The 22,713-nt window shown below is 36.5% G+C and overlaps 1 protein-coding gene across 2 annotated transcripts in view; it reads right to left on the bottom strand.

The window, feature by feature from the left end:
• Nucleotides 1–22,713, bottom strand: part of Hsl (hormone-sensitive lipase) — a 34,203-nt gene that overhangs the window by 5,814 nt on the left and 5,676 nt on the right. Inside the window, exons 3-9 of one of the 2 annotated variants that reach the window (XM_071585419.1) lie at nucleotides 18,697–18,814; nucleotides 18,504–18,611; nucleotides 18,230–18,423; nucleotides 17,065–17,356; nucleotides 11,953–12,141; nucleotides 11,266–11,685; nucleotides 1,485–1,668 (exon numbers count right to left, since the gene is read on the bottom strand). In XM_071585419.1, coding sequence (XP_071441520.1) covers nucleotides 1,485–1,668; nucleotides 11,266–11,685; nucleotides 11,953–12,141; nucleotides 17,065–17,356; nucleotides 18,230–18,423; nucleotides 18,504–18,611; nucleotides 18,697–18,814 — 1,505 coding nt within the window. The remainder of the gene's footprint in view (nucleotides 1–1,484; nucleotides 1,669–11,265; nucleotides 11,686–11,952; nucleotides 12,142–17,064; nucleotides 17,357–18,229; nucleotides 18,424–18,503; nucleotides 18,612–18,696; nucleotides 18,815–22,713) is intronic. The other variant, XM_071585420.1, reaches the window with a different exon arrangement.

Genomic DNA, 22,713 nt, shown 5'->3' with positions numbered 1-22,713 from the left:
AATGAATTGGGAAAAACTAATAAGTATATCGCAGGAAATAGGATTAGATTGGAGGGACAGGAGGCTAATTCGCAGCCTGTACATGTCTCAGACTGCTCAGGGACATTGAGTAAGGATGAAAGAACTAGAGAAGACTAGCTAAAACTTTGATATGGAGCATAGTTATGTATGGTGCGGAAATGTGGTCACTGAAGCAGGATGATAGAAGTAGACTGGAGGCTTTTGAAATGTGGGTGTGGAGAAGAAAAGGAGAAGGTGGAATGTACCGAAAGGAAAACAAATGATGAAGTAAAGTATGGTGGGCAAGGAAAGGGGTTTGTTGGGAGAAATCCTAAGTTTGTTGGGAGCCAGGAAAAATGGATGAAGTGCGTATTGATCAGCAGTGAGAAGCTGAAGACTGTAATAGAGGGGAGAATGTTAGGTAAATGAGAAAAGGGTAGGAACAGGATAGGTATGCTGGACGGGATGAAGGTAAAAAGCAAGTACACGGAGATGATGAGGGACCTGATGTAGAGTAGGCTGCTGGATTGTTTTGCTAGGAGTCACAAACAATTTATTAGGTAGTTTTGTCCATCCAAAACCTACTTCAACCGGTAGATTATTAAATAATAATATGGTCTCCAGAATTATCAATTGAAAGTGAGAAATTTGATAAAAAACGTTAATGTTTTCAGTAAGCTTAAGTAATTCTGGCAATTTGCTGGATGATTCATAGTTAGTAAATTAAACACCATTGGGATGATAGAAGTTATCCCAGAAAAGGAAGATATTTATGAGAGATGTTCCCTGTGGCCACATTTTTTAGGAAGGGAGAGACAAGAGAGTTAAGGGAAATGAAAGATTAGCAAAAAAAATTAATAAATGCATAATAATAATTATGAAGAAAAACTACCTTTCTCGTGTTTTGAGTCTCAATTAAACTGAGTTTACAGGGAATTTCTTCCCTTGGCAATGACCAACCACTCATGATAAAATGTGAACTAAAATAAAAATAATAAATTATGAAAAGAAAATCACTCATTTGCCAATCTCAAGGACATTTTAGAGAGCCACTTCAAACTGATCCTTAGGTTGATAACCCATGATAATGAATCACTCCCATGGCAGGGCTTGTGAAACACAAATGATGCGCTCAAAACATAATCTCACACCTAAGTGCACACCCTACTCTATCCCATTTTTTTCATGAGACCTCTCTCAGTATTAACAATGGGGGGCAAATATTCTGCTCACTAGAAAACTCACCTCCATATTTTCTACAAAGATTCTGGGATAAGACAGAAGACAAACTATAGAACATATATTCCAATGAATCAACATGTACATACGGTGATTTGAAGAGAAAAACATTTAAATTTTAATTGTTAACATGTAATATTTTTTGGTTTCTATGCAAGTTTTCTCATTCCTCCCACACTGCTGGATGTACACATTTGCATCACAATACAAAGGAAAATTGATATTAACATGCAAAACAAACTCACTCATCAGAATTTCTTCTTTTGACCACCTTTGATGAAGTTTGTGACCCTAAGCCCATAAAACCTCCTGTCAGTGACCCCACCATTCTGCTGGCAGCATTGGTCAATTTTTTGGGGAAGTTCACCTCACCGACAACATCTTGAGGTATTTCAAAAAGCACATGTTCATCAGTTGGGCTTGAAGTACCTGGATTAAAATGCTGATCATAACTATGCATCCATAATACTTTACATTTTTACAGTAATTCTATTGCAGGATAGAATTAAAGGATGGGAAATAAACTGATACAGGTAGTTAAATTATCATGGAAAAAATTGAGGTATAATGTCTCAGAGTTATTTTTCGTAATTAGACAGGGATGGCTACTTTGAAAGTCATGAAAGAATTTATACCATAGTACAAGCGTTACTTTGATATTATAACAATAAAGGAGAAGACTACAATGTTGGCATTGAAATGCCAAATTAAAAAAATATTTTTTTGTTTTCTAATTTGAGACTATTATTTCTAACAGGTTCTAGGTACTGGTTGGAGAGCAGTTATTACCTAAAAACTTAAAAGAACTCATTTACACTTATCTATAATTCATATATATTGATGGCTCTTTAAAAATAATATTTCACTTGCTGTGACTCTATCACCTGTTTCATTCTCAATACAACATGACTGACTTTTCAAGGCACATATGAAGGTCACATTTACTGTTACTCATGAGAAATAATAGGGTTTCAAGAAATGCTTCAACGTAAACATGAATTTTCCCAATAAATTATGACTTTGGATAAAATCTCTAGCCAAATCAGTGCAATATATAATTTACAAAAACATGGTGTTCCTTTGCCGAATAGCTTGGCATACCACATCATGCTAGTCACATTTTGCAGCAAATAATCACATACAGCTTGAGAATTTTGGCCAGTAACTCTTATTAGCACTTAAGAAGTTGGAATAACTTCCGTGATAATGTGTTTTACCTGTGTTATTTTAACCTTTTAATTGCTATAATTTCAAATTCATGATCTTGTATTGCATGAGGTGTACCCATGCAAAATGAGATCTCATAAAACAGGAGATTCCTGTGGCGACATATTTCATTTTTTGATGGGCAGTTTTAAATTGAAGCTGCATTTTAAATGAATTTATGTATTTTTTAGAACAAAAAATGTCAGGAGTTACATTAAAATGGAAACAGGTATCAGGCCATCATAAATGTTAAGAGGTTTGAAAAGAAGAAAGCATATTCTAGACATTAAGTATGCATAGCATACATTTTATGTATAAAAATACCTTATACGGACCATGTAAAGGGAGGTGAGAGACATGTTGACATTAACTTTTACAACTGTGCACATAACAAATTTGCAAATACCAAATAACTAAATTTAAATCAATTTAATTTCATCATATCTTCATTTACTTGTGAAACTTATGCAAATCAATGAAATAATATAGTCAAGTAGATTAGCTGTGAATTCAATTTATCCTTATCTTCAGAATTTGGATGTTTAAATATGAATGCAAATAACAGTCACAGTAAAAAAATGACAAAATATTTAGTCTATTTATAAGTGAATGAGCACAGCCCATTAATGTGAAGTCCATCACAGTGTAGATTTGGTCCATTATAATTTGAAGAGATGAGGAGAGATGGAGGGGTTTGGCTATCCATTATATCACAACCATCATCATCATAATTTGAGTAAAGGTAAGCTAATAAAGAAAGATGGTCCTGTCAATGCAATGATTTCAGAGTGTAAAAATCATTTGCCTTGACTGGGATTCGAACCCGGATCCCTCAATGTCCAGTCAAGTGCTTTAGCCAGTAAAGCTATCGAGGCGTCGGTCAAGGAAAATGATTTTTAAACTCTGAAATCGTTGCATTGAAATGCACATTAGCGGATGCTCCGTTAAAAGTTACTGTTGTGGCATCTCCCGCGGTTTCTTTGGAATTTGTCACGGTATAAACAGCCTAAGTGTTTAAAAGTTGGCTTTAACCTCGTGGACCGTGGCGCATCGTGTATGACTATGAATGCCTGAGACATTTATGTACGGTATTTCGTCACAACATCTTGTTCCTTTAAAGCCCCCAAAATTTCTGAGTTTAAGAGGACGCCACACTAGCTTAACTGGCTAAAGCACTCGACTGGACATTGAGGGATCCGGGTTTGAATCCCGGTCAAGGCGAATAATTTTTACACTCTGAAATCATTGCATTGAAATGCACATTAGCGGATGCTCCATTAAAAGTTACTGTTGCGGCATCTCCCGCAGTTTCTTTGGAAAAATATGATCCTCATGGCAATTATTATATACTAGAGTGAACTTCCTCCAGCTTAAAACTTTGTGCGCCCTACCTTATTTCCTTCTCTAGCCCTTCAGACTTTACATCAATTTCCATTCAATTCAAAAACCCTGACTTCTTCCTTCTTCTAATCCACTTAATCCAAGGAAAATGCTTTTCATAAATAGACCAAAAGCACCTCCTGTTTGCATAAGGATATGCAATATCATTTATAAATGTACTTGGGATCCTACAACAAGTACACTGCATTACACTAAAGAAGTAACATTAAAAAATGCACACTCATTATTACTTTCTTGAGATAATATAATCACCTATCATCACAGAAGTTAACCATTTTCTTTAAAGTCTCCCAGTTAACATGAAAACAATTTGAACCAAAATGATAAAATCTCTTCATGCACTTTATGGGTACCTCATTGATAATATTTGGAACCACTACATTGCAACAAATGCATAAATTGGCCATATAATATTAGTTAAGAAATATAATGATCCTCAAGCTGTAGTGAGAAATGAATGAAATAAACATTCACCACATCCAAATGGAAGAAAGCTAAAATAAATAATTAAACTTGCATAATTTTAGTATAAGCAAAATTCACTTCACTGTAGTAACCAATGGCAAAGAGTATCATATAACAAATAAATATGAGCCAAGAGAATAACAATTAATACAGGACTTGGATGGATAAAAGAAACGAACTAGTTTAAACATTAGTGTATGAAAGTATAAATGTAAGAATTACACCACATGCAATTTTTCGATTAAAGGTCAACCTTAGTCAGTGAGAGGCACATTAATGTGCAAAAATAAGTACGTAGTTCTCAGCAGCACCAAAAATCTAGCCAACCATGAAAAATTTTAAAGTTCAACAAAAAATGTTGCTTTTTTTTAATATCATGAACAGAGTAGATGATGTAATTGAATGAGAAATGTAACAATTAGTATTTGATAGCTACAATGATGAGAGCTGCTTACAACTTCAAATTCTCATGTTCATTGAGGACCCATTTCTTCAATTAAAGCCTTATTCTGAGACTATTTTTGCAAGGCCAACATTGGGGACATTCTCAATGGAGCAGAGAAGATGGCATGAAAATTGTTATACAAGGGTAATTTGAAAGGTTCTCAGAATCACCACCAGATGTCAGCACTAGTGCAACGAGTTTCCTTCATAGTAATAGGTAATCCATTATGATTGAGCACCTAATGCGTCAGTGCTCTGGGAAGAGACCTATAGTACAGATGCCTCTCTGTTGTTGGTCCCATGTAGTATTTTTGAAGATGGAAAACATTGAGATTCAAGCAGTGACTAAATATATACTTCCTAAAGAAAGGTAAGAAAGTGAAGGAAATTCATACTGACTTTCAGGCTGACCTGACCACGTAATGGTCAGCCAAAATGTGCGACTACACCAGAAATTATTGCAAAAGTGCAATAAATGGACATGGAGGATCACCAACTGAAAGTGCAAGAAATTGCTAAATCTGTAGGGATGTCATCTGCATTGGCATATCACATTTTAATAGTGGAATTGGAGAGGAAGAAAATTATCTGCTAGGCCGTGACTCTTGATCACAAAACTCATAAGAATGAAAATTTATGAACAATTTTTCACCCATTTTAAGAGTGACCAATAAGATTTACTGCACCGGTTTATGACCACAGATGAAACTTGAACCCACTACTATATTCCACAGATAAAACAGCAGTCAAAGCAGTGGAAACATGTTGATTAACTAACATCAAGGAAAGAAAAGGCAAGAAGGTCGGCCGGAAAGGTGATGGCTTCAGTCTTCTGGGATATGAATGGGATTCTGCAGATAGATTATCTTCCCACTGATCAAACAATTACTATACAATACTACACTAACCTCCTGGACCAACTACAGCACAAGATACACGAAAAAAGGCCAGGCTTGCCAAGGAAGAAAGTCATCTTTCATCAAGACAATGCATGCCCACACATAAGTGTTGTTGCCATGACAAAAATAAATGAGCTAAGATACCAATTGCTGCCGCACCTGCCTTACTTGCCTCCATCAGATTTCCATCTCTTCCCCATGCTCAAAAGTTTTATGGGTGGATGGTGATTCTCTTCAAACTAAAGAACCAACAGCCGATGTAGACAGGTATTTGGAAGGCCTGAAGAAATCTAATTTTTGAGATGGGATCAAGACATTGGAACATCACTGGACCAAGTGCAGTAGTGTACAGGAAGACTACATTGAAAAATATAAAAAAATTCACTGAGGTAAGTTATTTATTTCTACTCCATTCCAAGAACTTTTCAAATTACCCTTGCACTTAGTGCACACAGCATGATCCTTACCATTCTTTTGCTACCATACTGGAATGCCTGACCTGAAATCTCCTCACACACAGAACTAAAAGGGGAACAAACTGTACAAATTTACAGTAACCATCAGCCATAACAAACACAACACACAATTTTAAGAGTCCACATGATGTATTACAGATGTTTACTAAAGTTACCCCAGCCCATTAACTAACATCTACCAAAAGCAGCATTTTGATGAATTTTGATAGATTGTTATAACTCCCCATACCTGTTTAAACTTTGAATGTAAAGCAAGCAATTGACTGGCAAGATATAGTAGAAATGGAAAAATTAAGATTTATTCACTCATTAATTCATTTAAATTACCTATCACCATTTTCCTCTTTAAGTTGTCCGTTATCAACATCAATAATGTTATAAAGATACAATGCCAGTGAGAGCCCAATGAAAAATTGTTTTTGTTGAAATTTAACAGTAACTGCTGAACTTCAAATTTTTTTTATTTGCAAAAAATTAAATTAATTTTTTAATAGTAAGTTCATACTTTTCAACAGTAAACTAACAAATTGAGGACTATTGGAACCATAGTTGTAAATCTCAAGTTACAAGGTCCTTCCCAACAGTAGTAAGACTTATTTTTTCCCGGATAGATGGATGGACGGGCGGCAGTTTCTCTGGCTGCGTTCAAGGGAGGGGAGTTCCAGGAAAGGCTGGTGGCAGTTGACTCCCAGCCTTATCAAATTGTGGATCACTCATTTGCGAAACCTCTGTGTGAGCTCATTACATTCTGTCGGGTGTTTTTGAGTGGCAAAAGTTGTTCCGGGGTGGTAGAGAAGATATTGAAGATGCTGAACGTTCAGGACCCCATCAACCTCAAAAAGTGACAAAAATCTTGCAAGAGCGAGGGCTTTGTTGGACAGGGATCGCAGATTAAGTGTTTGCCTGGTTTCCGATGACCTTGGCTTCCCAAAAAGTGAAGGACATTGATTTGTGACCAAAAACATGTGCATGAGAAAGGTGTGTACCAAGTTGGTGCAGCAAGTCCTCTCGGACGAACAAAAGGAAACTTGCATTTGGATCTGCCAAGAGCTTCTCAACCATGAGCGTGAGGATCCAAATTTTTTAGGCAATGCCCCATCAGACTTCTTCCTCTTCCTCCGCCTCAAATTCATGCTGGAAGGATGTCACCACAGCTTGGTGGAAGTATTACAACAGGTCGTGACAAGGGAGCTTAGCAGCATTCTGGGTGCCACCTTCTAGAAGGCATATGACCATTTCTACCCTACTCACTGTCTCGCACCAAGAGATTTTCTTTTGTTTGCTAGGATGATAAGGGAGTTGAAAGGGAAACATTTTGCAGACATTCTGAAGGTAAAAAGAGAACCAAAGGCAGCAAGGCATTGGAAAAGACGAGTAAAAAAGGTGTTTTGCGCAGTGGGCAAAACCCTTGAATCAGTGCAGTAATGCTAATGGAGAGTACTTCAAAGGCAACTAATATTTAGTACAAGAAAAAATAAATTTTCTATTTTTGTAAAAATGGTGCCTGGCTATTTTTGGGTTCCACCCCTTGTACTTGAATACTCTTTCAGAGTGAAACAAAACACATATCACACAACTTGTCATTTTTACAGAACAGAAGAAAATTATGGAAAGATTTCTTCAAAAAGACTCCCTACCTCAAGCTAAGCTCTTATGGCACACGTGCAGATAATATTTCTGCATTTTTTTTTCAACTGTATGAGTTTTGATAAAGCTCCATTGGCTATTTTGGATTCTTAAAGTTCAGTTTATCATTCAACCTTTCAGGGGTTAAGAAGTAGATAGAATGGCCATTCCTGGATCGCCAATAGCCAATTGCACTACCATAGTATTCACGCACCAAAATAAACATAAAAACAGCAGCATTTTAATACATTTTCAAATATTGGAACATTACGAATCATCAAAGTTATATTTATGTTGGAATTTCATCGCATAGTATGGCTAAAAAACAAGAAGATTCTGCTAATTACGCATTCAGGCTAAGAGTGATTACATACAACAAAGAACATGGAAATAGCAGCAGAGAGGAATTTTGGATCACCGCTGATTGAAAAGATGATAAGACAGGAAGAGAAACTACAAAAAGTTGTGCATAGCAAACACAACCTATGACATGAAATTGCAAAATAGCCAGAACTAAAGGAATAACTAAAAACTTTATTTTATATACCACAGAAGATGTGGATTTTCTGTTTCCACAAAAATGACAATTCCAGAGCGATTGCTACTAACATAGACATCGCCGATTTTACAAGATCACGGTGCTCCAGATTCATTCCAGGTGTTCAGAAACAGACCTAGCCAATATGGAATCAGTTTCAGAGCCAGCGAACAGAAGCAGTAAAAAATGAAATCAACTAACTGAAGATTCAAATAGCTGTAATTCCAGGAGGCCTAAATAGCCAGCTTCAACCTTTAGATTTTAGTACAAATAAGCCACTTAAAGAACGAATGAGGGAGAAATGGCACAGTCAGATGCAATCTACCGATTTTGAAAAGACACCTTCAGGAAGAAGGATGAGGTCTAGCATTTTGCATGTCTGTGAATAAGTCAAAATTTCATGGAATTTTGTGAATTGTGAGTTTTAAAATCATTCAAGAAATGTCAAATTAATAACTAGGCTATGACTTCAAGCGGCTGTTCATTTAGCTCCAGAGATGAATTTCTGGAATTTAAAATTGGTGATGAAAAGGCGGAACCTAGATAAAATGTTCCCCTGGTTTTATTTTTAAAGCCATATATTACCATTAAATTAGTACATTATATCATTATGGAAATTCATGAGCAATAAAGACAATTATTCTTAAAAACATTTATGAAAAAGGGGGTATATATGATAAGACAACCAATCAAAATGTTTTCCATCCATATTTCCAACCTCCTTTGGCTTTCTCCCAACAATCCCTTCTCCTCCCTTACCACTTCCTCGATTGTTTTACATTCTGTCCACTCAACCTGTTCTATCCTTCTCCATGCCCACATTTCAAAAGCCTCCAATTCGTATAGATCATCTCTCTTCAATGACCTTCTCAGCATCTTCTAACATGCTTCTTTAACTGTTTCCTTCCTCTGTTCATTATTTAACTCTTTATTCTGCATCATCCTAACTATTTTTACATTCTTCCATTTATTTTTCTTGTTTATCACCAGTTCCAGTTAATGCTTCTATATTCCATTTCCTAAACCATCTATCCCACTTTATCTAGTTGAATTTAGCATTACTTCTTATTACATTATGATCTGAATCTGTATCATCTCCTGAGAGAATGTTCTAATTCATTGCACTGCTCCATAAACGGTACCTAACCTAATAAGTTACTGAGATTTTTAATTCTTCAACCATTAGGTCAATGAGCTGCAGTAATAAGGTTAATGAAGCGCAAATGGAATCAAATAGACATTCTTGGCACATACTTGTTGAATATTGGGGCTGAATATTTCTTTTTGTCATTAAAAAAATGAATATGTGTAATCTCACACCACAAGAAAGAGTAAGAGCTTTGTGATTTATGTTCAACTACAAACTGAAACCATCTGTGAGTAAAATAAACTCCCTATTATGGCAATATCAATTGAGGAAGAACAATAGGAAGATGTAAAAGATGTGAGGGGATAATTCCAGTCCAAGGTCATTCTCAGTTTTAGAATCAATTCATGTGCATCATGCTTGTTTCTGGTTGGGCCATTATAACTTAGATATATGCTCTTTACAGTGAAATTTGGTTGCAAATGTAAGAGAAAAAAATCCATTATTCATGCCAGTGATCAGTATGATGGTACAGAGAGCGTGCATGAACGTGCCCCAGATTAGATATTTACATTTTCATCGGCATATGTGAGTTTTGACCAATTATTGAGGGTGAAATACTATAAGAACTCAATACTTGCTTGATTTCCAATCATTATTCAAGGTAGCCACTTGATAAATGATTCAAAATTCACATATATCCAGTTGTAGCTCCACAAATGTTTATACTGTACTTTCCTCACATTAAATATGTTAAATATGTTGTTTATGAGACTTACAGATATTTCAATTGGCTTGCTATTATTCATCCTACAAGCTTAAAGGCATCAGGGTATGTGTGTATTTTTTTAAAAAACAACAGTTCCCTCCAAAGTGGGTCCAAATCATCAAATGTGATAAACTGATTTCTGAGCTCTCTCAAATTTAGAGAAAATAACCAAGGGGTCAAATTACTACAAATTCACATGCTTAGAATTCATGGAAAATTCAATATTTTCACAGAAGAGTGAGGGCACCCTGGTATTACTTATCAATGAATATTCCCCAATATTTCCCATTTACCTCACTATTGTGTCCACCCTGATAAAAGGTTATGAGGCCTGTCAAAAATGTATTTGACTTTGAATTCCTATGCAGAGTAGTGATGCTAGGGCAACACCAGTGTACACAGTGGAAGGAGACAGCTTAATGTTCATGTTTGAATTTATTCTCTGCCTTCGAGTGTACCAGTCACTCACTCCCTACTGGCTGCTAAGTGAGGTGCTGTTATAAGTGTTCACTGCTTTTTGATTACTCTCCAAATAACTGAGCAAGTTGAGCACAGGACCTCCTGGACACTACCAACACTGATCCCAAGGTTCTGAACACTGCGATAACTGGAGATGAGTCATTGGTGCACAGATACAAGCCCGAACAAAACCACCGTCATTGCAATGGAAGCATTCCGAGCCACTTGAGTCACTTTTGAGAGAAATCGAAAAACAATGATCACACATGAGAGTACCTCATTTAGATGTCAGCAGGCAGCAACTGGCTCACTCAAAGGCAAAGAAAAAATTCAAGCAAAAACAATTAGATATCTCCTTCCACTAAGCCCAGCGGTGACATCTAAGCATCACTATTGTGCTCAGTAAAAAAACAAGGTTGGATACATTTTTGACAGGCATCATATTATTATGTCAAGGATTTTCCTGAATGCCATATAAAATGACTTTGTAAAACTTCTATCACAAACATGACCACTACTATTAAGAAAGTGCATGGATTAAATGTATTAAATATAAGCATGCAATTGAGTTTGGAATAATTAAAGTTAAAAAAAAATTACTACTCTGACTGATTCACCTCTACTAGCAAAAATAAAATAAGCCCCTCTGTTCATACCTAATGAGCCAGGCTTCAAAATCTTACTTCCAGCCTCTCTTAGAACAGGCACTTCCTCACCTTCTAAATTAATGTCTGAGTCTAAGACATACTGTTCAAAGAATTGAGCAGCACAGCCATTTGGATTGGGTTTATCCATTGGGGGCTGAGGGGAAGCTAAGGAGACTGTAGTAAGGGTATCTGAAGAGCCCAATTTATCTAAGAGTTGGCCTTGGAAACTTCTAGCCTCGGCTTGTGGTTGTGAATCAGTAAGATCACTAGCTGAGACCTCTTCAAATGATTCCAAGTCACTTGCAGAGGAGGGACTCTCCCTATTAATTTCCAATCCTGGGGACTTGCCTTCCATGCTATTTGCATCAGAGCTCTTTTTCATCAAGTCTTCAGATATATCTGATGGTTCACCATTCTGTCCAGCATAGGCTGAAATAAAATTACAAGTATGCACATTAGGCAGCATCAAATTACGGAATAGGGTAGAAGAGTTGGCATGACCAAATTTCAAGAAACAATGATCACTTTGGTAAATGATTAAGATGCATATGAATGATACATTAATAACCAATTCATGAAAAGAACCTGTTATTGACTTCTTGAATTGATTTCAGAGATGGCCAATAACTGCATATGTGTATCAAGCAGTAAAGAATATGTGGAATGGATACTTAAGATAAAAAACTTCTCATGTACCTTTCAGGCATTGCATCATAAAACCAAATGGAAGTAGAGGATCCATGAGACATAGGAACCTAGAAGGGGATGGAACAAACGCGACAAGCACTGGTACATAAGCCAGGAATAATCCATCAGGTGATCTAATCCCAAGTTCCTGGCATTTCATTGCAACACCTAAATTTAAATTTGCCCCAGCAGAATCACCTGCATATGAAAAAGAATCAAAATAAATTTTGTGTGAAAATTTTATGAAGCAATTCAAATTACAAATAGTGAACAATTCTTTTCATACAAATTTTATGCAAATACATAAATAATTAGCAGTGGTCTTCCATAATAGATCAAAAGAACATGTAAAATGTCAACTTCTTGTAGGACAATCACCAACTAATATTCATCTTCTCTTTTCCCTGTTGTATACAATTATTTATAAGTATATTTTAAGTAAATATATTTATTAAGTATAAGTATCTAAATATCATAAGTATTCTCAATATTTAGAGCAGAGGCATAGGAAAAAAATGTCTTACTGGAAATTGGATTGAGAGTGGCATAGGTGAAAAACTAGTGGACTTCCATACACTGAAATTAGTAGTGGTGAATGAAGCTTTATTATTACTGATTTCCGTCAAACTTAAGAATTATTGTGCAAAATATTTGTTTACTCAACTTAGGATTACTTAAATGAAAACTTTCCTGTCTGCCATATGCATTTAACAGAAAAAAATTAAGCATTGTATTATGGTTATCATAAAATATCAAGAACAGAAAACCTGGATGCATGGTTATGAATAATTTCTAGAACATTTTCTAAGCACATCACTTCAAAATTAAGCATTTAACAGTAAGAATAAATAACTCATTAGTACACAAAAAGCATTATATTCACTTCCCAACTTTTTCTCTCAGACAGAGGTCTACGCTGATGAAAGGGAGTTCTAAAGTCACTATGCTTTGGAAGTCTGCCTCTTGGAGGGAAGTGGAAGCAGAATCAGCAGCCTCTTGCAGAAGGGGAGGTGAAGGCTGATATTTTTGATAATTTATGTTCGTGGGTTTTGAGAGCCCCCCCGGTGGTTATAATCACCGACAGAAGAAGAGCAAAAAACTAAAACTGTCATGAGGTCAAGTGACCAGCCTTTTGAAACCCTTTAGAGATAAGAACAGATAGGCTTCCAAATGTACCTATTAAGGGACCATTAAAAACCATAAGCACAGTAATCAACCCGAAGGTCTGTTTGGTAGGTAATGGTAGAGTTCACCCAGTACTATGCCCGACAGTATGTGAAATTCACACATCAGGGTAAGGGGGCAGTTGCTTTCCCTGTGCCGGTTATTGTTTTCCAGGAAGATCTGGTACCCAAAAAATCACATAGCTTGGATGGAGCTGCAGGTGTCCAGAGAGGCTTGCCCGGGAATCAAAGAAACAGGCCCTCCAGTCAGCAGTCCAATGTTCTACCCCTGGACTACCACAACCCATATTAAGAGACCCTGTTAGTAATTTTTTTTACATGGTCTCTCCTAATGATGAAGTAGGTTAAGAAGAGATGTGAATATATGCTCTTGGAAATTGGGTGTAGGCTTCAAAAATTGGCTTCCTATGGACTATTAATTTATCAAGAAGGCACTACAACAGAAGATCAGGACGAATGAAAATTCAAGTAATTTCTGGCATAAATATAGGGTGTGAATGCATTAAATAAAATACAGAAATTGGCACATAGGAGTCAAAATCAAACAAATGTTATTAAATTATAAACATATTATAATTACACTCACAATATAAAATTATAATGTAATCATTGTGTAGACTTTACCAAAGGAGCCTATAAGCGACAAAAAATTATACCTAAGCATGTATATTTCTGGGAAATGTTGAGTTTGAAAACCTTGACCCTAGTTAGTATCTCTCTAAGGTATCCTACCTATATGATTAGGTAACTTCTTAACCTTCTGCACTCGGATGTCGAGTGTGACTTGACACAGTTAGCAACGGCAGCAGCTAGTATGTCAAGCCACACTTGACACGGAGTTTCACCACAAGGGGAATTGGGATTTTTGTCTATTTTTCCAATAACTTTTCCTGTAATCATCTGCATGAAAGGACAAGTAAAGTAAAGCTTAATTAATAGCCTGGCTTGTTTTATAAATGAATAGTATCGACCCATTATGTCGTTGTTGACATTAATGCCATCTCCAAGGCATGTTACCAGCTACGCAGATGTTTGTTGTTATCTATTTACTGTGTTGTAAGTTCTTTTTCATTTGCATTGTTTGCCCTTCATTACTTGGAAGTCAGCTAAATGTAAAGCAATGCCTTTGAGAGATGACCTGTGTCTGAAAAAAGATCACCAGAATGTAAGTTACCTCAGTCAGCTGTTCCATAGTTCATTGCTTTCTAGTTTGGATTCTTTCATTTCCTTTTCTTCCTAGTGTCCGCTGTCTCATCAAATGTTCTGCCTGCTCTCTTCCTATCTATTGCATAGTCAGGAATCTTTGAGTAGGAAGGTCCAAGACATGATCTATTATATTCATAGTAAAACACAAACCTTAGCCCTTTTCCTTGAGTCATGCTTTTTTGAGGTTGCATCATCATTGCTTGAGGAGGGTCCAACACATGAGTCATTGATTCATAGTAACTCAAACCCTAGCACTTTTCCTTTATCAAGTTTTTATGAGGTTGCATCATCCTCTCATGGTAAGGAACCTTCCTAATCTTAGTCTCAGAGGTTTGCTTAGTTTCTAGAAGCATAACACAGATGTTTTCCGTGATGACCCGGGTTCTCTTACAACAGATGCTTTCCCTTTAGTTGGACGAATGGTTTGCCAGCTAGTATTTGCTCATTCCAAACGAATTTCACCTCCTCACCCTCCTCACCATGGATAAGTATTCCAAAGAATTAGAAAGCAGCAGTGATGAATTTTACATCGAAACTGACAAACTCATTGACAAATATAATAGGGACAAAAGTGAGTTATCTGAGTATGGGTTTGGAGATGATGAACCAGTCGCTGGTCCAAGTGGAACTGTGGAAAAGAAAACGTCCCTTGCTTCACCCAAAGATCAGGGTGAATGTACTGACAGTGATGTTGAAATCATACCGACAAAACGAAGACGCACAATTGTTTATATAAGTGATAGTGATGGAGATATAGGTGATAGCATTGTGCATTCGGGCATAAGGCCCAGTGAAAGTAGTGTTTATAGTGGAAAACCAGAAAAAGAAAAGTGGAATGCTGTATCTGTGAATGACCAGAGCCTAGCAGCATCCCCTTCTCCACTGGTCAGTTACGTGTTGGACCTCAAGTTCCTTCTGGATGCGCCACACCAATAGAGTTTTTTCAGTTGTTTTTTACAGACACATTGATACAAAATATAACGGAAGAAACTAACAAGTATGCTTGGCATAAAATTAGCCAGAAAGAACGATCACAGTGATCCACTTGGAATAATTGGAAAGATGTGACAATGGTGGAAATGAAGGCTTTTCTCGGCGTAATACAAAATATGGGTGTATTGAATCACTCTAACTTACAGAGTTATTGGTCCATGGATTTTGAGTCTCATATACCATTTTTTCGAGCTGTTTTCAAAAGAGAAAGGTTCTTGCAAATATTTTGGATGTTACACTTGAAAAACGATCAAAGGTCAAGTAAAGATTTGAGAAAAAGAACAGAGAAGGAAAATTGCTTCTTGTCATACCGCAAAATGAAATTTAGGGAGAGATTCTGCCCTGGAAGGGAGATTTCTGTTGATGAGGCTGTTATTGGTTTCAAGGGAAAGATACACTTCATCACATATAATCCTAAAAAGCCAACAAAATGGGGTATTCGTCTATAAGTCCTTTCAGATTCCTAATTTGGTTACGTACATTCATTTGTCCCTTATTATGGAGGAATAACAACTGAAACATTGGTGAGACCTGATCTCCCTTTTACTAACAGAATAGTTCTAGAACTGCATGAAAGATTGAAGAACTCAGTATCTGGTTCTCAAGGCTATCATTTCCTCACTAACAGGTATTACACTAGTGTCAATCTTGCAAGGGATTCCTCAAGGAAAAAAAACACTTGACAGGGACAATAATGTCCAATAGGAAAGATAATCCACCTGTGATCAAGCATCCAAAGCTAAAGAAAGGAGAGATAGTGGCTTACAGGGATGAAAATGTAATGCTCCTTGCATGGAAAGACAAGAGGATTGTCGCAATGCTCAGTATTTTGGACACTGCAGAGACTGAGTCCGTGGAAAGGAGAGTTCGTGGTGGTTGGAATGAAAGAGTTTTTTAACCCAAGGTTGTGACAAACTATATAAAGTTTATCGGGGGAGTTAATATAGTGGATCATTACACAAGCAAGTACTGTTTCATGAGGACAACTTGAAAATGGTGGCGTAAATTGTTTTTCTGGGGGCTTGAGGTCAGTGTTGTAAATTCATATATATATAGTATACATAATGCCAACAAAGAAAAAATGAAAAAACCATCTCGCATGTGAAATTTGTTAGGGAACTAGTACACGATCTCGTTGGAGAATTCCGAGATGGTACACTAACTTCCAGGGTTTGATTACTATCCACAAACATAGAGCAATGTTTAGATGGAAAACTCCATATAATTACACCTCACCCAAACAAAAAACATAAAGATTGTGCGGTTTGCTCTAACCACAAAATCAAAGGTGGAAGAAGAGATACGATATTTATCTGTGAGACATGTGAATGTAAACCAGGTCTTCATGTTTGGTGAATTCTTCCAAAAATATCATACTATAAAAAATTATAGTTTAAATTATGGTTTATCAATAAATTTATCAATAATTCTGTAAAAAAATTCCAAATAAATAAGTTTGTATGAAAAAAAACTCCAGTTTTTCATTCTAGTGCCACGCTTAGTAAATTTGGGGTATTTAAAAAATTGAATCCCGAGTAGACTAAGGCAATCAACAAAAAAAGCACTCGAGTGCAAAGGGTTAAACAGCAAATAATGTCAAAATGCATTTAACTCAAATGCACTAATTCAAAATATATAAGAAGAAAATAGCTTATATCTTATAAGAGAGCAAGATGGATTCTATCTTACACCTGAATATCAACTTCCCTTAAAAAATGTAGTTAAACAAAGAGCTCACCAACTAAAACCACACGTTCTCCAGTAGAACCAAGCAGTGAAGCATTACTAAGTCCCCAGCAATAGGCATACAAAACTTCTTCTAAGGCTCGTGGGAAAGGAGCTTCAGGTGAGAGAGAGTAGTCAATAGAAAGGATTGGAATATCCAACCTCACGGCCCAATCTCGTAAGTAAGATTCATGAGAGCGAGAACTCTGGGCAACAAATCCACCACCATGACAATGTATTATCAAACCTTTGGATGGCGGAGGCAATGTGCTCTCCGAATCCTTTTTAATCATCCCTTCAGCTATCTGGAAGCAAGATGGTTCATTACATATTATAACATATCCTGGCAAATGGGGTCATACTTATCTACCTCGTGAATGAATAAATACATTCTCATAAATAATAATGTGTAACCCTGAGAAAGAGGTGGAAACAAAAAATGTTGGTTACAATAACATTAAAGAGGGTTGAATGGCAAATATATAGGACTTTGCCAACACTTTTACAGCTCATTATTTAAGGAACGGGTAGCAAACCATTCTGAGATAACAGATTACTCAACTCTTAATTTTGAATCCTGTAAACCACCATTATGTATTTTCTTCAAAAGGTACAAACATCTATACATTGATGGTAATAAAATTTCCATTTTATCAATATTAAATGTCGATGTTATTATCTATACATGAAATAATTTACATACAGTGACATCACAGTACCTTTGAATGAGAGTTACTGATTCATCTTGGGGTACAAAACAGGTCAAAATGACCCATCTGGTCTGTCAATGGATGAATAGAACTGATACCCAAAATTTCATGAGGCATCAAAAATACTCCATTTCCTTTTCAATATTTATGAAACGTGCTCACATTCATTTAATACAGGATAAACATGATGCCTTTTTGGTGCCTTTACGTGCACTTCCTAGTCCTGGTCGCCTAAGCATGTTATTTCTGTGCAAGTTATTGGAACAGTCACCTCAAATTTCAGAAGAAAATGTAATAGTTGATGGTATTATAATCATTTCCCTCGATATAAAGCACTGAACTTGATATGAGATGAACTCTCCCTTTTAATGATCTAATGACCATTGTGTAGCAAGGAACAATGGCTTATCTATCCACCTAGAAGAACATTGGAGTGGAGTCCAAGTAGCATTAAAACATCAATCTCACCATGCCTTGACGACGCACTGCAGATATTAATCTGCAGTGAACAGGAGCAGGACCTATATGTGAACTTGGCAGTGGTATTTGGACCCGACCAGAGCCATCAATTTTGTCCAACTCCAGTGACTCGGGAGGAATTTCAATTACATGATTTACCGATACAGTAGGAGATACTATTGCTGGAAGTCTAGTAAAAATTTCTGGAATGAAAAGTGATCAATTTTCATTATCAAAATTATGTTTACACACAAATATAATACATTCTGTTCAATAAACGTACCTGTTTCCGCTAAAAGCCAAAATGATTTGCAAAAATCAACAGGGGCATGTTGAGATATGTTAACAATTCTTCTGGATCTCAATTCAGGATCAATTAAATACTTTCCTCCTAAAAATTAAAACACTTCAATACACTCAAATGCTAACATTAATATTGGAATTTTATGCATCAGGACAAAAATAAGAAAAATCACCTGTCCATATAGAATTTGATGCCTTAGATATAAACCCTCCTTCTCCATAATATATCTCACTGTATGAAGCCATCGCAACACTGATGAACTTTAATACCTTTCTCATAGAAGTGCAGAACTAAAGAGAAAAATATTTTATCAGTTAACATTTTCAAGTACCTAAAAAGTATTTATATGAGAATGCATACCTGAGTTAATTGCAAATATTATTACAAATGTGTTAAATTATCTTGAGTCTTATTTGTATTCAGGAATTAAAAACATTACTACCCAGGGCATTCCTTGTTAATGCTTGCATAAAATCTAAACTTCTTCCACAAAAGAAACCAGTCAGAATAATTTGTTACACATATTCTAGAGATTACATCAAGCCACAGTACTTGGCCATTTGTATTATGACAGCTAACAGCCTGAATATTTGCATTAATAATTATAATATTTATTGATCCCAGAACTTAAGTAAAATATAGGACAAGTCACAGAACAAACAATCAACGGTTTCAGAGTTCCAAAAACTCCAGAAACTCTTCCACACTATAATAGCATTTATCTATCAGAAAATGCATGGGATATTTATTAAAGGTACCCCTAGAAGGAGCATATTTTATGCCTGGTTCCTATTATCTTTTCTGATGCAAAAGAAAATGTTAATAATCTCTTCAGAATGCCAAATGCAAATAATTATGAAACAATTAAAAGACCTAAGCTAAATATATCATCTTCTTGTTTGGCTAAACTCAAGATTCAGTGAAATTTATAGCCATCATATTATTTAATAAACTATGTACCAGCTATGGCATATAGCCTCAAAATTTCATCATTCAAAACCAAACTGTTCTATTGGTTATCCACTAGTGACTTGGTAATCAAAATATGTATACAGGCACCCTGTTTTATGCTTTTGATAATGTTAAAAATATCTGTGGTAAGTAACTATCTAATGATATATGAATATCATGACTAAATCTTCCACATCACGCCTGTTAGAATAAAAAGCAGTCAGCTGGCACCCAAAAACATTAGAACAACACTATATACCAGATTACTTCAGAAAATTAAAATGGTCTGGGCAGATTGCTATGTTTATGGTTTTTTATGCAAATATTAAAGAGAAATCTAATGGTGCCTTTCAGAATAAAGCACATTCATTAAGTCACTCTTATACAAATATGATCATTAAGGAGAAGCTGATCGCACTGCCTTGGGGAACTGTGGAGGCTACTTTCATAATTTAAGATATATTTACAATGAAAAATAAGTTTATTTCCACAAAATACCAAGGATATTATATTTTAAGACAATATTTACCTTGAGGTGTTTTCACCTATGAGATAAAAACTAATAGATTATAATGCTACAGTGTTACATGGAAATTTCTAAGTCTTTTTTAGCATAAGATTTAAGCAAGAAGTTTTTACAGATGGTCATATCAACTGATGAAAGAAAATGCAAATTATGAAATGGAGAATTTTGGTCAAAATAGATCAAAGGAAGATCTGGAGTGAGAAAATGGGTGCTAAAGGAGTTGTGAAAATCTTCTATCTCCTTAAAATCCATTTCAGACAAACATCTGAAATGAAGTTAGGTGTTCACTTCGGCAAAATAAATATGAATGACCAGTATCTGCTCGTCATATTGTAGGGACCAAATTGAGTCCTATTATTGCAAATGCAGCTAGATTATATCCTGGTTAGACACAGGTTTAGGAACAGTGTGATAAATTCGCACAGCTTCCCGGGAGCGGATGCAGACTCTGACCACAATTTAGTGGTTATGAAATGTAGCGTCCGTTTCAAAAAGATAAGGCAGGGGCGGCGAGTTAGAAAATGGAATGTAGAAGCATTAAATGGTTTCAAAAGGAAGGAATACAAACAGGCGGTAGAGGAAATCATGGAGGATGGTAAAGAGCTAAGTACTATCGAAGAAAAATGGGAAAGTATCAAGAAAGGGTTGTCTAAAGCCACAAAAGACACTATTTAAATTGTTAACGCTAAAAGGACTAGGAAACCATGGATCATGGATGAGATGATTACAAAGATGGATGAGTGGCGAAAATGGAAGAATGTAAATATAGAATTAGGCAAAATGAAGTACAAAGAATTAAACAATAAATTGAGGCGGGCAACAAATAAAGCAAAAGAAGCATTGTGGAAGATGCAGTGCGAGGATATGGAAAGTCTGCAGAGGAAGGGAGAAATCGGTGCGCTGTACAGCAAAGTTAAATCGTTATCGGGAAGTAAGAAAGGGAGATCTAAGCTAACAGTTCGAGATAAGGCGGGTAAGGTAATAGTTGACACAGGAAAGATCCAGGAGAGGTGAAAGGAATATATAGAAGAACTGTATAGTAAAGAGCTTAGACCAACAAAGTTAGACATTGAAAAAGAATATGACGTAGAGGAAAATAGCTTAGGTCCAGGCATACTAGACAATGAGATAGAAAGGGCATTAAGGGAGATGAAAATAAATAAGGCCGTGGGGGTGGATAACATTCCCGCTGAACTTTTAAAATGCTCAGGAAAATGTGGGAGGAAGAGGCGATATGGGCTGATCCGTAGTATTTATGAGGAAGGAATCTGGCCAGAAGACTTTGTGAGATCAGTTTTAGTTCCTATTCCGAAAAAGGTAAAGGCCACGTCACGTGAGGACTACAGGACAATTAGTTTGATATCCCACGCAGCTAAAGTTGTTCTCAGGATCATAAGCAATAGGATAGAGAGTAGGGCAAATATTTACTTAGGGGATGATCAGTTTGGGTTTAGGAAGGGGAGAGGTATGCGTGATGCCATTGCAGTAATGAGATTATTAATCGAGAGGAATATAGAACACAACCAGGAGGTATTTGCCTGTTTCGTAGATTTCGAAAAAGCTTTTGATAGAGTGAACTGGGAAAAACTAATGAGTATATTGCAGAAAATAGGAATAGATTGGAGGGAAAGGAGGCTAATCTGCAACCTGTATATGTCTCAGACTGCTCAGGTACGAGTGGGGAACGGGGAGCCCGGTTGGGCAGTGTTAGGAAAAGATGTAAGGCAGGGTAGCCCATTATCACCGTTGCTGTTCAACCTGTATGCAGAGGAAATGATTAAAGAGGTATGGGAAGAACTGGAGGTAGGAATGAAGGTGGGCGGGGAATTCGTAAAATCAGTTAGGTTTGCTGATGACCAAGCTTTAGTTTGTCAGTCAGCCAAGGGGCTGCAAGCATTGCTTAGTGAATTGGAAATTCAGTGCGATAGGTATGGGATGAGAATCAATATTAATAAAACAAAGGTTATGCGATTTTCTAGAAAGAAAAAGGCTAAGTTTAACATTAAAATAGGAGGGCAAAAACTAGAGCAGGTAGAACAGTTTACGTATCTCGGTAGTGTTTTGGACCAACACAGTCAAAGTAGTAGGGACGTAAGGAGAAGAATTGCGCTAGGCAAATAGGCTTTCACAAGGAGGAGGGAGTTGATGACGGGGACGTTGAGTAAGGATGTTAAGAAAAGACTCGTAAAAACTTTGATATGGAGCGTAGCTATGTACGGCGCGGAAACGTGGTCATTGAAGCAGGAGGATAGATGTAGATTGGAGGCTTTTGAAATGTGGGTGTGGAGAAGAATGGAGAAGGTGAAATGGATAGAGAAGAAAACAAAGGAGGATGTACTTGGAATGGTGGGCGAAGAGAGGGGTTTGTTGGGAGCAATCCTATGGAGGCAGGAAAAGTAGATGAAGGGGGTGCTGACCGGCAGTGGGAATTTGAAGACTGTGATAGAGGGTAGAATGTTGGGCAAAAGAGGAAAGGGAAGGAACAGGATAGGGATGTTGGACGGGATGAAGGGAGGAAGAAAGTACTCAGAGATGAAGAGGGACCTGATGTAGAGTGGGATGTTGTGTTTTGCTAGGGGCCACAAATTATTTAATTAGTAATTACGTCCATCCAAAAACCTACCTTAACCGGTAGATTACCTAATAATAATAATTGCAATTGACCTCAGTTTGCTCTGACCTATACTCATTAAAGGATATTGTTATTTTTGA

The sequence above is a fragment of the Hetaerina americana genome, unplaced genomic scaffold (genome assembly GCF_022747635.1).
Source record: "Hetaerina americana unplaced genomic scaffold, ioHetAmer1.1.p SCAF_2, whole genome shotgun sequence".
Classification (NCBI taxonomy): Eukaryota; Metazoa; Arthropoda; class Insecta; order Odonata; family Calopterygidae; genus Hetaerina; species Hetaerina americana.
Note: the sequence above shows the minus strand (reverse complement) of the source record. Positions and strands in the feature narration are given on the sequence as shown.